Consider the following 15,680-nt stretch of genomic DNA (forward strand, 5'->3'; position numbering starts at 1 on the left):
ATGGAAGTCAACCTTAAACATTTCTTGGCAATAATATGTTATATGTGACCTTACTAGTCTAATCCGGGCATTCTGATTAATATTACTAAACAGCGCCACTAGTTTAAATATGGTATTCTGGTTAATATTGCGCTCGTGGAATACGAGTTACGAAGCAAAATTCAGCCATTTTTATCCATTTCAGGATGTCACGTTTCAGTTTTGTGGGGGGGTTGAGTTTTTGTTTGTGTTTTGAGTGCATTGTTGTTACAAGTCATAACCACAAAAAAAAAAAAAAAAAAGTCATAACCACAACCACTCTAGAGCTAGTCAAGTCCTGTCCTGGTATGGCGGCAAGTCCAGTCACATCCTGTCCAGTCACGGCGACCAATCACGCCACGTCCTGTCACTGTAAGTCACGTCGTCCTGTCCAGTCACGGCGACCTGTCCCGTCGAGCTACGCTATGTCTAGCCGCATCATGTCTGGTGCAGTCCAGTTATGTCCACGCCAATCAATATCCATCCGTTTTTATCCGTCTCAGGGGGCGGCCATTTTGCCACTTGCTGTCGACAGAAGATGACATCTCACCTGTTTTCTGCAGCCGAGCTGTGATTGGTCGTTACCTGAGAGCTGAACAACTTGTGATGTCATTTTCACTCGACAGCAAGTGGCAAAATGGCCGCCTTATGATATTGATAAAAGCGGCTGGATTTTGCTGCTTAACTCGTATTCCACGAGCGCAATATTAACCAGAATACCATATTTTAACTAGTGGCGCTGCATAGAACATATTGTCAAGAAATTTGTTGGGGTGGGGGGTGTTGACTTCTGCTTTAAGGCTTTTTTCCCCTCAACTTTGAGTAGTTCAAAAAACATTTCAGGTCATGATCACAGGTCACCGTTCAGCCTCTAACATGGTCACAATGTGGTAGTCATCACAGCAACTATCCATACGTATCCTCTGACATCATTTCCCTCCAATTTCCGAGTTCTATATTTTGACAGGATGCTTTTGAAGCGCTGCCAAAACCTTCTTGTGGTCTTGTTTTGCTCTCATGCGTTGAGAAACATGTTTTACATATCACAGGATGCTCCGATTTCACACTGAGGTCAGAACGGCTATTTGAACTGTATTACGTGAACGTGATATTACTCGGGTACATGCAAGAGAGATTTGGTGCAATCAGTGTCAGGGTTCTTCTATTCACACAGTTTGTACACAGTGTGCGCATTTGTTATGCCGGATGCAGTAAAGTATTTTGGGCGACCCAAAAACATTTCCAAATATTTAGAATTAATATTCAAACTAAATGGAAGTCGTCAGCACATGTCTTTACACTAGGGGGTGTGCCCAAAAATCGATTCTCATAAGAATCGCGATTCTCATTTAGTACGATTCAGAATCGATTTTAAATGTCCCAAAATTGATTTTATTTAAATTATTTTATACTGTCTTGCCCTTGTCTTGCTGTCAACTGAAGAGGAAATTGAAGTTGCTCAGGCAACGACCAATCAGCTCACCTGTTTTCTGAAGCTGAGCTGTGATTGGTTGTTACCTAAGACCTCAGCAACAGTGATGTCATCTTCAGTCGACAGGAAGTGGCAAAATGGCTGCCCCCGAAATGGCTAAAAACGGCAGGATTTTGCTTCATAACTCATTTTCCGCAAATGTAATATTCATCGGAATGTCATGGTTAGACTACTGAGGTCACAAATAACATGTTTTTTTTTTCAATAAATCTTAAAGGTTGACTTACCCTTTAAATGATATCAATGTTAACATCCGTTAACTAGCTGGTTAATTGGATCTGACCGATGTGTAGCTTATTGTTTGCTAGATATTTACCTACTATGGTGGCCACAAGTGAGTACTGTAGATGTGATGTTTTAAACCTTTTTTTTTAATTATTAATACTGCATAGATTTAAGCAAATGGCAACAGATAAAGAAGTTTATGCACATTTAACATATTACAGAGTTTTGGCCTATAATGTGAAGACCGGCTCATGGAAATTAGCATAACTGTTATAATTATTCCAAACAAACAACTGCTGCTTTAACACAAACGGAACAGCAACACAAACAAACCATGCATGCAACAGTACTCAATTCTCTCGTGTGTCAGATAACCAAATATTAAAACAGCAAAATGTGATACTTTACAGTACACTAAAAGGGCCTACTCTTCTTCTTCTTGCATTTGATTATGCTACAGGTACATCTATTTCAGTTGAGCCACTTGTTGTGGCACACTATCTTTTTAAATAATAAACATGGACACAGCATCAGCGCCACCAAAAATCTTGGCCCAAAAAGGTAATGCTTAGTTTTGGTGAGGCAATGATTTAATAATATGTTCATTATTGTGGCAGTCGGCAACAAATTGTGATGGCTGTAAAATACTCGCTACTATAATCCAAATATCAGAGACGCCACTCAATATAATGCAGTGCAATTCTACATCAAACTTGAACCAAAATAATAAACATTAGGGGTGTGAATTGCCTCATACCTAGCGATTCGATCCGTATTACGATTCATAGGTCACAATTCGATTAGATACCGATTAATCATGATATGAATCTATAAGTCGATTATTGCGATTCCCCCCCCCCCCCCAATTCAAAACTTTAAAAATACTCATCAGTAGTGATAGACAAATGAAGCTTCATGAAACACTTGTGATACTGTTTGACTCCTCTAGATGGCACTCTTGGTTTAAAGGTGCTCGCTAGCTAGCTAGCTAAACAGCTAACCAGACAGACAGACAGACAGACAAATGAAGCTTTATGAAACACCTGTGATATTTTTTAAGTCCTCTAGATGGCACTCTTGGTGTAAAGGTGCTAGCTAGCTAGCGAGCAAAACAGCTAACCAGACAGACAGATAGACAGACAGACAGACAGACAGACAAATTAAGCTTTATGAAGCACTTGTGATATTTTTGGACTCCTCTAGATGGCACTCTTGGTGTAAAGGTGCTAGCTAGCTAGCGAGCTAAACAGCTAACCAGACAGATAGACAGACAGACAGATAAATTAAGCTTTATGAAGCACTTGTGATATTTTTGGACTCCTCTAGATGGCACTCTTGGTTTAAAGGTGCTAGCTAGCTAGCTAAACAGCTAACCAGACAGATGGACAGGCAGGCAGACAGACAAATGAAGCTTTATGAAGCACCTGTGATATTTTTTAAGTCCTCTAGATGGCACTCTTGGTGTAAAGGTGCTAGCTAGCTAGCGAGCTAAACAGCTAACCAGACAGATAGACAGACAGACAGATAAATGAAGCTTTATGAAGCACTTGTGATATTTTTGGACTCCTCTAGATGGCACTCTTGGTTTAAAGGTGCTAGCTAGCTAGCTAGCTAAACAGCTAACCAGACAGATGGACAGGCAGGCAGACAGACAAATGAAGCTTTATGAAGCACCTGTGATATTTTTTAAGTCCTCTAGATGGCACTCTTGGTGTAAAGGTGCTAGCTAGCTAGCGAGCTAAACAGCTAACCAGACAGATAGACAGACAGACAAATGAAGCTTTATGAAGCACTTGTGATATTTTTGGACTCCTCTAGATGGTACTCTTGGTTTAAAGGTGCTATCTAGCTAGCTAGCTAAACAGCTAACCAGACAGATAGACAGACAGACAGACAAATGAAGCTTTATGAAGCACCTGTGATATTTTTTAAGTCCTCTAGATGGCACTCTTGGTGTAAAGGTGCTAGCTAGCTAGCGAGCTAAACAGCTAACCAGACAGATAGACAGACAGACAGACAGACAAATGAAGCTTTATGAAGCACTTGTGATATTTTTGGGCTCCTCTAGATGGCACTCTTGGTTTAAAGGTGCTAGCTAGCTAGCGAGCTAAACAGCTAACCAGACAGATAGACAGACAGACAAATGAAGCTTTATGAAGCACTTGTGATATTTTTGGACTCCTCTAGATGGCACTCTTGGTTTAAAAGCTAACCTCAAGTAAGATGTTTTGTTGAATATGTCCATCAAAAATTGATGTTTGAAAAAAGGTTTGGCCGCATATTGAATCGATCTCAGATCTTTCCCCCTGTCCATTTGTGACATTTTGCTTATTTTTACAAGGTATTGTGGAGACGGGGTTATGTAAACCAGTCCCACTTTGTCATTGCGGGGACTCTCGGTTGCTTTGGAGATCTGATGTTTGGCGAGTATATGAATAATAACCATATAGCAGCCAATGATGCACATCTGCCTCCGATTAATGCGGACCCCTTCTGCGGTGCTGACTTGCATTCCTCTGACCTCCATCAGCTCCACGGGGTTTTAGTTCATTCGCAGTGGTGTGAGCAGGTAGATGCTCTGCCCCTGTGGGACGCTCTTTGGTTCACGCACACACACCCTGTGTCACAACAATATGTGGCGCCAACCATGATGTTACCGAATGTACAATGCTAACAAAAAAATTAAGGGAACAAAGTGTTCTTTTAATTTTTTTGACCAATGTATTTAAATGGGTCATTTTCAAATAATTTTCTCAATAACGTAAAGTTTTTTTGCACACACAAAAAAAAAATCTAATTTAAAGTAGTTTTTGTCGCGCCAACTTGGTTTTATGTCTATCACAAACTGAAACAGCCATGCTTTAAAGCCCCATTTTTCAAAGAGTTATTTATGATTAAAAAATTCTGGCCATTCATAGTAACAATAATCATTATTGACAGAGCAGACGATGGTGGCCCACCAGCTTCTTAAATCTCATGTAAGTGGCACAGTTTACATGTGTAGCCCTTTAAATTATGTGCAGTCAAAAGAATAAATGAACCCAATACACTCTTGTCTTAATGCAAGCTTTAAAAAAAAATCATACATATCTCAGCGATAACAGAGATATTTGCAAATAAAGAAAAAATAATAATAATAAGAAAATAAATAAATAAATTATATATATATATATATATATATATATATATATATATATATATATATATATATATATATATATATATATATATATAAATAAATAATACAAAATAAAGACAATAAAGAGATGTTATTGCTTGAATGCAAAATGGCTGCCTCATCCTGACACTTCAGCTAGCAACCTCCCAGTTCCCTCCGGTTTATCGTGTGTATGGTGTGTGGGGCTCTCACCAGTGGCACTAGTGGTGAAGACGGTTTGAGTGTAAACTCTGAGGACACTGAGAGGCATTTGCATGAATTTTCATGAAAAAGGCATATTAAGCAAAGTGGAATGAACATCTCCGGAAAACATGTTGCATTAGGAAAAATCTTTCTGTACAAATATTTTTGTTTGTTTTTAGACACATCAGTTAGTGAAATTAAGGACATTTAGTGGGGCATGTTTTTACCGTTTTTGATCCGATTATATGAAAATGACAATTGTTATTATAATAAGGCATTCTTATGATTATAATTTGTTTTATTTTGAAGGGTAGTTTCTGCACCATTGATGTCACGCTCCTGTTTGTCGTGGGCGCTTTGGTTTTCCCTCAGAGGGCAATTGTGACTGTGAAAAGCATGACATATTATATTTACAACAAACCTAAGGCCTAAGTGAAAAGCGTGCTCTGTTGGATTGCGATTATGCTTCTAGCTTGCCTTGAAAAACATTGAGTTTATTTATCATTTATTTCAGTGAAAATCTACACATTACATCTTGATTATTTTATTTTTCAAACTGATTTTTTTTTTTAACTTGCTGCCTAAATACAAGTACTTCTGGATCTACTAACACGCTATGACAAGCAGGCACAGGTGCTCGAGCCCAAAAATTCACCCATCACCCAAAATGATTCTAATAATAAAGAAAAAACTATCATAGATATACATCAACACAGTTAGTCATAAAGCTATTAACAAAAGAAAAAGCATAGAAGGACAGCATATACTGTACTGTATGTTTCACAAGACATTAATTAAAATAAATATTCCCAGTCCCAAATTTCAATCTCCACAGTAATAGTTCCAGAATGGCCGTAAAACTGAATAGCGCACAACAGCCTGGTTGCCATGTAGACAACTGTGGAGTCACTCAATGTTGGCACACAAAACCCCGTCTGTATATCAGAAGTTTTTTTGTCATGGCGAAGGAGATCAAATATCAACATTGAGCAATATATCTCTTGTGTTGGACCACACATAAGAGCACAAGCCTGTTGACGCCTGAGGCTTTGACGAGACCCCAAAAGTGTCCTCCCCACAGCCACAGTGCCTTCATCTGGCTGCAACATTTTCAGTTCTAACACAGCACAGCCTCTTCTCTTTGGACGCATGCTGCCTTTTAATGATTGCGTTCAAACGGTTCTGTCGTTGCACTTGCCAAATCGGCTCGCTAAAGTACAGCACAAGTTTGGGGACGCGCTCGCCGCGGAAAACTAGATGACTTTGCACTTTACCATTTTGCTAAGTGTGGCATTGGCAGACTTCACTTTGATTTAAATAGCTAACTGCGAACTGTATTTCACAATGTTTCCTGCAAATTGCGTAAAAAAATGTCATCATGCAAGCATGTACATATAAGCATTTGATCAAAACAGAAACTGACTTTCGAACCATGATAACAGGTTTCCTGCCCTGTAACGTGATTTAGCCTGCAAATGCAAAAAAAAAAAAAAAATGCACTAATCTATATATACTCTAGCTGTATACACAAGTGCACCAAAACTATGTAAAAAAATAATATTAATAATAACAAAGAAGAAGAAAAAAATCATTCTGAAGAGGTCACATAACTAAAGATGTCTGGATCACATTTCTTTGCACCCAAGCCTGAGTCGGTTTGTTTTTAACTTGCAATGCAAAAGAGCGCATCTAATTTGTCTTAATTTATTTTTTTTTTAAATAGATATATAGAGGAATTCATTCTGACATGACACATTTTCATACGTCAGCAGTTTATTCTTGACTTTACAATTAAGAACATTTTAAAAATCAGATTTTTTTTTTTTTTTCAGCCGATAAGCCTACCGATCAGCTGAAAATCAAGTGATGGAGCCGATGTCCGATCACACGATTTGATCGGTATAACAAGGTATTGTAAATACACACCCTGGTTGGTAATTCAGTGTCAGACTATCACAGGCTTTTTTTTTGTTCGGTTCATTTTTTTTATTTTTTTATTTATCCATTCATTTATTTATAGTTGTTTGTACTGCATTTTTGGCACTGCTACAAACTAATTGTCCCTATAAGGCCTGTCAGTGTGTTCAACATAGCCTACTAGACTTTTTTTTTTTTCATCTATAAATGTTGACATATTGTCCTATACTTTTTTTTTTTTTTTTTGCACCCTTGCAGATGCTGCCAATTAATTTTGTGCGGAAATGACACCTTTTGTAGCCAGAGTGACTGTGACCTTGGTGTGGCCTTTAAAGGTCAAGGTGAATGGTAACAAAAATCTGATTGCAATATATGCAGCACCTGGAGTCTCTTGAGAACTCTTTTAAACTTTTGCCTCTGTGATTTTTTTTAATTTTTTTAAATTATTTTTTTATAAGTGTTTCATGCACAGCACATAATGCCCACGAATGCCCACCCGAGTTTTTGCCCACTCACCATAGCAGGGTAGGATGCCGTTGTGGCCGCCGTCCGTGTGCAGTTTCCCGCCCTCGGGGGGAGTCTTGCAGGTGGGTCTGTGCATGAAGAGCTGGTACTTGTGAAAGGGGCCCTCGACCTCCGCGCCGTCCAGCGACTGGCATTCGGTCTGGAAAGGACTCCGGGACTTCTCCCCGTACGCTTGCCCTTTACTCGCCGCGAACGTGGGGCTGTATTTGGCTTCGGTGCTGCCGAAAGTCCTGAACGGGTTCGCCTGGTGCTCCCGACCTTGCGAGGCAGCCGGACTGTAATAAGCATCCATGGCGGTCATGTCGCAGTATGAAACGCACGTATCTGCGTTCATACCTAAAAAAAAAAGAAAAAAGAAAAAAAGTGATGTTCTAAAAAGAGGCTGAATCCAAACGGCTCTTCTCGTCCCTGCCCCTTCTAAACGGCACTCCTCGAACTTCCACGCAATGCACACTGACGCGCCCTGGCTCGCACACACAAGTGGCGCATCTGGGACTGCTTTAGAGCGGGAGAAAAAAAAATGAACAAATGCAAAAAAAAAAAAAAAAAAAAAACCTCTCTGTGAAGGAAAGCGAGATGCCTCCGTTGTAGCCCACAGTGAGAAAGTGTCACGCAGAACTGCGCTGACCTCCAAGTTGCACGCGTGCGCTCCGAGTAGGCCAGCTCTGCTCTGACCGCGCTATTTTTTTGCATGCGCCGATGGGAGGTCAAAAACAAGGAAAAGGGGGTGGAGGGTGGCTGGGGGGGCTGCATTTTCTTCTTTTTCTCCTCCTTTTTGTGTGCGTCGGGAAACACGTGGGAAACACAACACATGACATTGATGCAATCAGGAGAGGAAAGGGCCAGCTTTGATTACGTACGCTAAATCAGAATTTTTATGCAGTGCGTCTCTTTATGCGCTGTTTATTCTCGTTTCGGGGATTTTTTTTACGTCGTGTTCGTTTGAAGGCAAAAATAATTAGCCAGAAACACCAGGATCAAGACTTTTAATGTGGCCTGATGTTTTTCGCTATAATGTCAATAATGTCTGAGGCCTATTTGTTTTAAAAGGTCCTTTATTAAGCCAAACATGAGGCCCTGGCCTGGTCCCACTTTGCAGGACTCACAATGCACAATAGTCACCGAGCTAAACTCCTGCAATCCGTTTATTTGGAGACCAGCTGCAGTTTAAGTATTAAATTATTTATGAAGCATCACACCAATATTGCTCGTCGAAATGTTTGGCTTGCTTCAACGACGCAAGCTATACAAACCGGAATTAAGTCGGTTACAGGAGACAAGTTGGGTCTGTGGCCAAATTGAATCGCGTCCTTAATTTATCCGAAAGCCAACCAAGGTAATGACTTAATATCTGTCAACGGCAATTAAAATAAATGGGGAAATATACCCTGTTTATCTGTCCAATTAGTTGTAGTCATGAAATCTAATTGTAACGTGGTTTTATTTTCGTTCGAAATATAGTCTCCATTTAACAATGTTGTTCTTACAACAGTTTATATGATTCGACTAAGAACCGTGTGAGCTATTTGTATAAAACCGCGAGCAAAATGTTGATATAAAAAAAAAATAAAGTTAAACAGACCATTATAATAATCAGCAACGAGATGCCGTGTTGTAGATTATAATATGCCCTCTATCAGCATTTTTGTGAAGATCATTTTCCTACTGTGCATGGGAATTTTTTTTTTCTTATGATTTAATTTTTTTTCATATATAGACTATTTCTCCTTCACAATCGAACTCCCTGTTAATTGCATAATTTCCTCTTCGACATATTTAGTGTGTTTTAATACTAACATTTTTATTTTATTATAGTGCTCATTTCAGTGTCAGTAAAATCCGTTCATTTAGCCTATAATTGAAAATTGTAACTGAGCTCACGGTCACGTCAACAGGCCAGTGTGCGTCACGTTGACACGCGGAAAACCGGACACGGTAAAATGTGAAAGGTTTTCAAAGTTCTTCCAAAAATCTTAGTTGATTTAAAAAAAAAAAATCAGTTTTGTCAATTTATTTAATTAAATCCAAGTAATCTCAAATGTGTGTGTGTGTGCGAGAGAGAGACGAGAAAATAAAATAAAAAATAAAGTGCTGAGAACGTCATGCAGTTTCAGGTAAACAAATGCATGTGAATGACAGGTCACCGTTGGAGTCCAGTCCCATGTGCTCACTTAATCCAAACCACTCGTGTGCTTCAGGCGGCAAGCTCATCTGTCACAGATAGAAATCCTCTGTAAAAGCTTTTGGCTAAACGCTAACTTGCCTGTTTAACCTCCAGCCGGAATCACGTCCAAACCTCCTTGAGAACAGTATGTAAATGTAAAGAAGCTTAACATCACTCAGTGTCCAAAAACTGAGGTTAATTATAACCCAAATGTATGCGGAGATCTCTACTTATTCCCACTTCAACTTCTGGAAATATCAGAACCATCACCCCAATATTTTGGATTTAATGGTACATTAGGCGTTATTCCTCTCCATATTGCTCTTGAGAAAAAGCATAACATTGCTTAAAGTCAGAAAACTGTGATCAGTTGTCACCCAAATGTATGTGGATGTCTTACTTGTAACCTCTGCAAATATTGGAATGATCGCCCCAATATTTTGGATTTTATGGATATTAAGCGTGACAGTTGAGTGTATTTTTCAGACGTTAAGCTTGTTCTCTGTAGTGAGCGTTGATGGAGAGGAAAAAGCTCAAAGGGGAGGTCAACCCCCAAAACCATCTTTATGGGTCCTCACTAGTATAATGTATTTTGATTAATACTGCATTTGTCAGTTTTCACCGTTTTTATCCATCTCAAAAGAAATCACCAACCAGTTTGTAAACATCACATGACCAAACCCAGAAAACAGGTGAGCCGTGATTGGCTGTTACCGAAGACCTAAGCAACTGTGATGTAATTTTCAATCTATAGCAAGTAGCAAAATGAGTTTTTAAAGGTTTTCTAGGATTGTTGATTGGACCCTGACAAGGGACAGAAAGTGGAGGAAAGAAACCATTTTGCTGATTAGCTTTATTCACCTTAGTTAAGAGAATTGTGACTATTTTAGTTGTCAACAGTTTCTTTGTGTCTTTGCATATCGTTATAGTAGCATAACTGCCCAAGTCCATCTTTTTTTATCCCAACGTGATTGCTAAACATTGTTTTCTTTACATCTGTGTAAATTCTCAGTCATGGTAATTGGATTTTTATTTTCCAGATTTATATTTTAATTTATTATTTTTTGGTTGATGAATTTTAGAAAAGCTCTACATAAATCAAGTTTTTAGTAGCAGTTAAAGTTACAGACTGGTGGTGTTCTTCAATTGGAGATTTGGGCACAATCTACGGGGATAAAAATGAAATAGTGATGCGGGCCATGCCTAATGTTATTTTTTTTATTATTTTTTTTCAGGAGAGCTCAGTATTGTTCATTCGATTTGACATCATCATTGCTCTCCTTTTTTTAAAAACAAACAAACAAATCAATTAAAAAAAATTAATAAATGTTGTTGTTTTGTTTTTTTTAAATATATATACATATATATATATACATATATACACATATATATATATATATGTATATATATATATATATATATATATATATATTGTATGTGTATGTGCGTGTGTGTGTGTGTGTGTGTGTGTGTGTGTGTGTGTGCGTGCGAGCGTGTGTGTATTCATCAGTTCACCTAAAGCCCATTAAAAAAAAAATCCCATACTAATAATATAATATAATAATAAATTGCCAAATGCAGAAACATCATTGTAAGTTATCACGATGTAGTGGCTCTCGCTAACAGACAGAATTAAGTAACCGGAATTAGGTTAAAAAATTCTATATACGTAGACCATGTTTCTATAAATTTTGATATTTGGTTTTTATTTGAGGCAGATATTTTTCCCATTAAAATGTCTAATGTTATTTTAAGTACATTAACAAAAAAATGGAAGGAAGGCCACAAATGGCCCACGGGCCATAGTTTGGACACCCCTGCGTTAAGCATGATTTGCAACATGCAGCAGAGCCTCGCAAGACTCTCGGGTTTACATCGGCATGGGCCTTCTGGAGATGCCATATTCAGTTGGACACGGTTATATAAAAAATAAATAAATACATAAATAAATGAATAAAAACAGGCCTGAAGAGACAGCATGTTACATGAAACGAGAGCTGCACAATCTGCTCTCGTGGTGAACAGATGTAACTCATAGTTGAATTTTAAGTAATAACAGGAATGGTGGGAAATCAGATACCAGCTGGTGTGTGCCTTGTAGTCAGTGGCAGGCAGCTGTTGGAATTTTTGCCGGGGGGCAACTATATGGACGGATGGACGAATCATTAGCTAGGTAGATATTGTAGCAACTGTAGCGAGATACGATAGATAAATAGATTTTTTTAAGTAGACTATACTATCTACTTAAAAAGTCTATCTGGTTCCAGATGCCACTTGACGAAATAAAATAAAATAAATAAATTCAACAAGTTTTTTTTCTCTCAGTATTAACTGTGTACTAATTATCATCTAAAAATAGATATATTGCACACATAATTAGCAATATTTTAGTTATAATGCTTTATTTTCCTTAGTTGATTTTACCATTTGTCAGGCAGGGCGGCAACCTAGCACCTGCTTATTGAGCATTATGGCTGGAAATCTTTGACTGTCTCACGATTCAGTTCGATTCTGATTTTTGGGCCTGCGATTCAATTCGGAATTGATTATCGATTCAGAACGATTTTAGATCAAAAATGATTTGATTGACAATGATTTCTGCTTCAATTTATCGGTATACAAAGAATTGTCATGATCTACTCCAGTCTGACTCGCTAATGCTAATTAGCGCGCTACTCGTGGCACTTTTATTACTCAAAAGAACGACTATTCATATAAAACGCTTCAGAAATGTATACAGAGAAGCATCTTAACATCCTACACTGCAAAAAAAAAAACTTTTATTGGAATAACTTGATTATGACTTTTTGCTGATATGTGGCTACAACTTAACAGTGTATCAGAACGAGCGGAACCACACTGCCCCTAAGTGGCCAAATTGGTTACAACATGAACAGTGCTCCCAATAAAGGCACACACAAACAAGGGCAAGACAGTATAAAAAAAATGAAATAAAATCGATTCTGATTCATACTAAATGAGAATTGCGATTCTTATGAGAATACAACATTTTTTGGGGGGGGGGGGGCACACTCCTAATGAGCATCCAACCGTGCACTATTCTGGTAGTTGTTGCTAAGTGCATCTTCACATATACTGCTGCTGTCATCCCTGTTGTCTTTTCCATGTCTGCTCCTTATCTGTGTTGACAACAGGTTGTAGTTTATTTAAAGCCCCCCTCAATTCAGCATTGCTTGTGCTTGACTCGTGTGTGCATTTGAATGTTGATGTTCTCATGATGGACGTTGACGTGTAAAAGCCAAATCCGTTAATCATCTTCTCTTTTTTGGTGCACATTGTTGGAGACATATTTGGAGTGTTTTCTTTATGTGTTATATTAACAAATTATTGTGGGAGAAAAAAAAACAAGACTTTAGAATGCAACTGATCTATAAGCATTCTTGTTATTTATTATTATTTATTCTCAACTCTGACTTTCTGGAATTTCAAGTTTTTGATTGTGGGTTTGATTTGCCCATGGGTTGGCATTTTTCGTGTGTGGATACCTGCAATTAACGTAAACAAATATGTGTAGTCACGTTACCATGGCAATGCAATGCCAATGTGCTTCATCACAGTCTTTATGGTTAGTGCAGTGGAATCTTTTACAATTGATTTTCCCATAGGAAATAGTGGAAGTTGAAAGTGATGCCGTTATAATCCATTTGCAAGCAATGCAAGGCAACATTCCATCTTATATATGTGTTAAAGATAAGTTTAACACACCAGGTGTTGATATAGGGACAATTTCCGGCTTTATTTCAAGTTATCGTTACGACAGCAGTCGATACTTGTAACGGCCGCTCTCCTGTGGACATTTTATGATCAGGAACTAGAAATTAGAACAATAGAAAATTGCCATTAATTTGTGGTCATTTTCAAGAAAAATGTGCTATATTGGGATAGAAAGTCTTCCTGTAAAATTATATTATTGGAAATTTTATGAATCAGAATTTCTAGTGGTATCGGTATCAACGACTACGCAAGAGTTGAGTAATCATACTGGTATCGGTCGGGGGGGGGGGGTGATTGTATCATGCAGGTGTAATGTCTGGCCAATTGTGTCACATCCACAACAATGATTTTTAAGTTTGGCGCAGACTCATTAAAGGAATAATGATTTCATTTTACGACCCGAGTGCAAGTGTTGATGATGTCCTTCCACACTCTCACACGCCATAAACATTAAACGCATGTTCCCGGCTGGGATTTGAGCGTTAATTAACAGCCCGAGGTTCGGGCAAACACCACACCCCGAATGTGTGTGCCGGCGACAAACACACTCGAGTTGTATGCATATAGCTTCCAATTGCTTTCACATGAGTCGGAGGCGCATCGCATCAGCAGATTCTCTGATCAAATTAAACAGAGATGAGAGGGAGGGGGGGGGGGGAGCAGCGGTTGTACTGATGTATAATTCAATAAACGGGACCAAACAGAAAGACAGAGGAGATGCTGTGCCGCCTTCATCTCACGGCTCTACGCTTTGTCGGCTCGCCATCAATCCGTCATCGCGATGCAAAACAGTGATCGTTGTTTGTATCCTGTATGGGGACAAAACAATTAGTCAGTTCATCCAAGGGTCCTACCGGGGTCCCCCATTCTGGGAAATGATCACTAATAAGCGACACGCTGCCAAGATTTAGGAAGATTCACGATTTTCAACCAATTAGAGCCCCCAAAAAATAATGTTTTGTATTTGTTAACATACATTTTTTATTAGCGTCTTATTTTGATAGCATTTTTTAAGTCCAAATGGTGTCTTGTTAAAACCTCTTTGCGTATTTGCTTATTTTCTATGTTTTTTGATATAAGCAGAAGTTGTGTTCATACCGGTAAATAAATATTTTTACTAAGCCGAAAGAAGAAAAAAAAAAAAGTTTGGACACACACACACCTTATTGTAGATTCTCACTGCAGGCATCAAAACTAAGCATGAACAATTGTCGACCTCGAGAGTACCGGTAGTCACCTGAAATGGTTTTCCAACAGTGTGGAAGGAGTTTCAGAGGTGAGAATGCCAAGAGTGTGAAAAGCAGTAATCATAATTATTTTTTTTAATTATTTTTACTATCATTGCTGTAAATAATGTAGTATAAAAAGGCTTGTCCACTCAACTGTATTGGGATCAATTCTAAGTCCTTAAAGCATTCATCAATAACACATGATTAGGAGGGACATTTGTCGCCAAAGAAATCATAAGAAACTAATATTTTCCCGCAGAGACCCATTTTATTTAACGGGCCACTAACAATGGATCAAACGTTTGACATTCGGTGGCTGAAATGTGGAATATATTTTATCACTCTGCTGTGTTAACATATTCATGGAGGCGTCCCGCACTAATCATGTCAAAACTGAAACAGCACTCATGATTGTTTTAACGCGGGACATATGGAAGACTTCAGAGGACGAGCAATTTGCGGACACATGCTACAAATATACCGACACGCACACACAAGAACGTACACACCAGAAATGCAAGCCCCGAGTAGAAACGTCTCGGATGGCGTTAAATGTTGCGATATTGAGCGCGAGCTGATCACAGCACAGTCCCTGCAAAACGAACACAGGATAATTACAATAATAATCGTTTCTTTTTTTTTCCAATGCCATGCAAAGTAATTGCAGGCAAAAATGACGCCCCGTGCCAAACATTCTTAAAAGATCACGCTGATGTCCTGCAATTTTGACATTAGCCTTTACTCTGATGGCCTGAAAACCAGATGTGCTTGTTTCCAGATCATCATGAAAAGCAGCTATGAGGGTGCAATTATATAACTCGTTTTACTTCCATTTTTATTCTCCAATTTTCCTCATTTATAACACGAGATTCAGATGTGGTTTTCGGCACAAAGACTCGTGCATGCGCCGCCCGACAACTTTGTACGAAGATTCACATTCAAGGACAAGCTAATGCAAGTGATCTTAGTCTGAAAACAGCACATGTTCTTATGGTCATTGTGTTATGTGAGATT

General features: G+C 38.6%; 1 protein-coding gene and 1 long non-coding RNA gene across 6 annotated transcripts in view; one reads left to right on the forward strand and one right to left on the reverse strand.

Annotated features, from left to right (window-relative positions):
- Nucleotides 1–7,872, reverse strand: part of LOC144053659 (homeobox protein aristaless-like 4) — a 28,881-nt gene extending 21,009 nt beyond the window's left edge. Inside the window, exon 1 of the mRNA XM_077568339.1 lies at nt 7,530–7,872. Coding sequence (XP_077424465.1) covers nt 7,530–7,872 — 343 coding nt within the window. The remainder of the gene's footprint in view (nt 1–7,529) is intronic.
- The window catches only part of LOC144053660 (uncharacterized), a 64,798-nt gene that overhangs the window by 32,869 nt on the left and 16,249 nt on the right, over nt 1–15,680 (forward strand). For 4 of the 5 annotated variants that reach the window (XR_013294487.1, XR_013294486.1, XR_013294485.1 and 1 more), the window contains exon 3: nt 6,929–7,005. This is a non-coding gene — a long non-coding RNA (uncharacterized LOC144053660). Of the gene's footprint in view, nt 1–6,928; nt 7,006–7,271; nt 7,401–15,680 lie in introns of those variants that run through there. The other variant, XR_013294488.1, reaches the window with a different exon arrangement.

This window comes from Vanacampus margaritifer, chromosome 6, assembly GCF_051991255.1.
Source record: "Vanacampus margaritifer isolate UIUO_Vmar chromosome 6, RoL_Vmar_1.0, whole genome shotgun sequence".
Taxonomy (NCBI): domain Eukaryota; kingdom Metazoa; phylum Chordata; class Actinopteri; order Syngnathiformes; family Syngnathidae; genus Vanacampus; species Vanacampus margaritifer.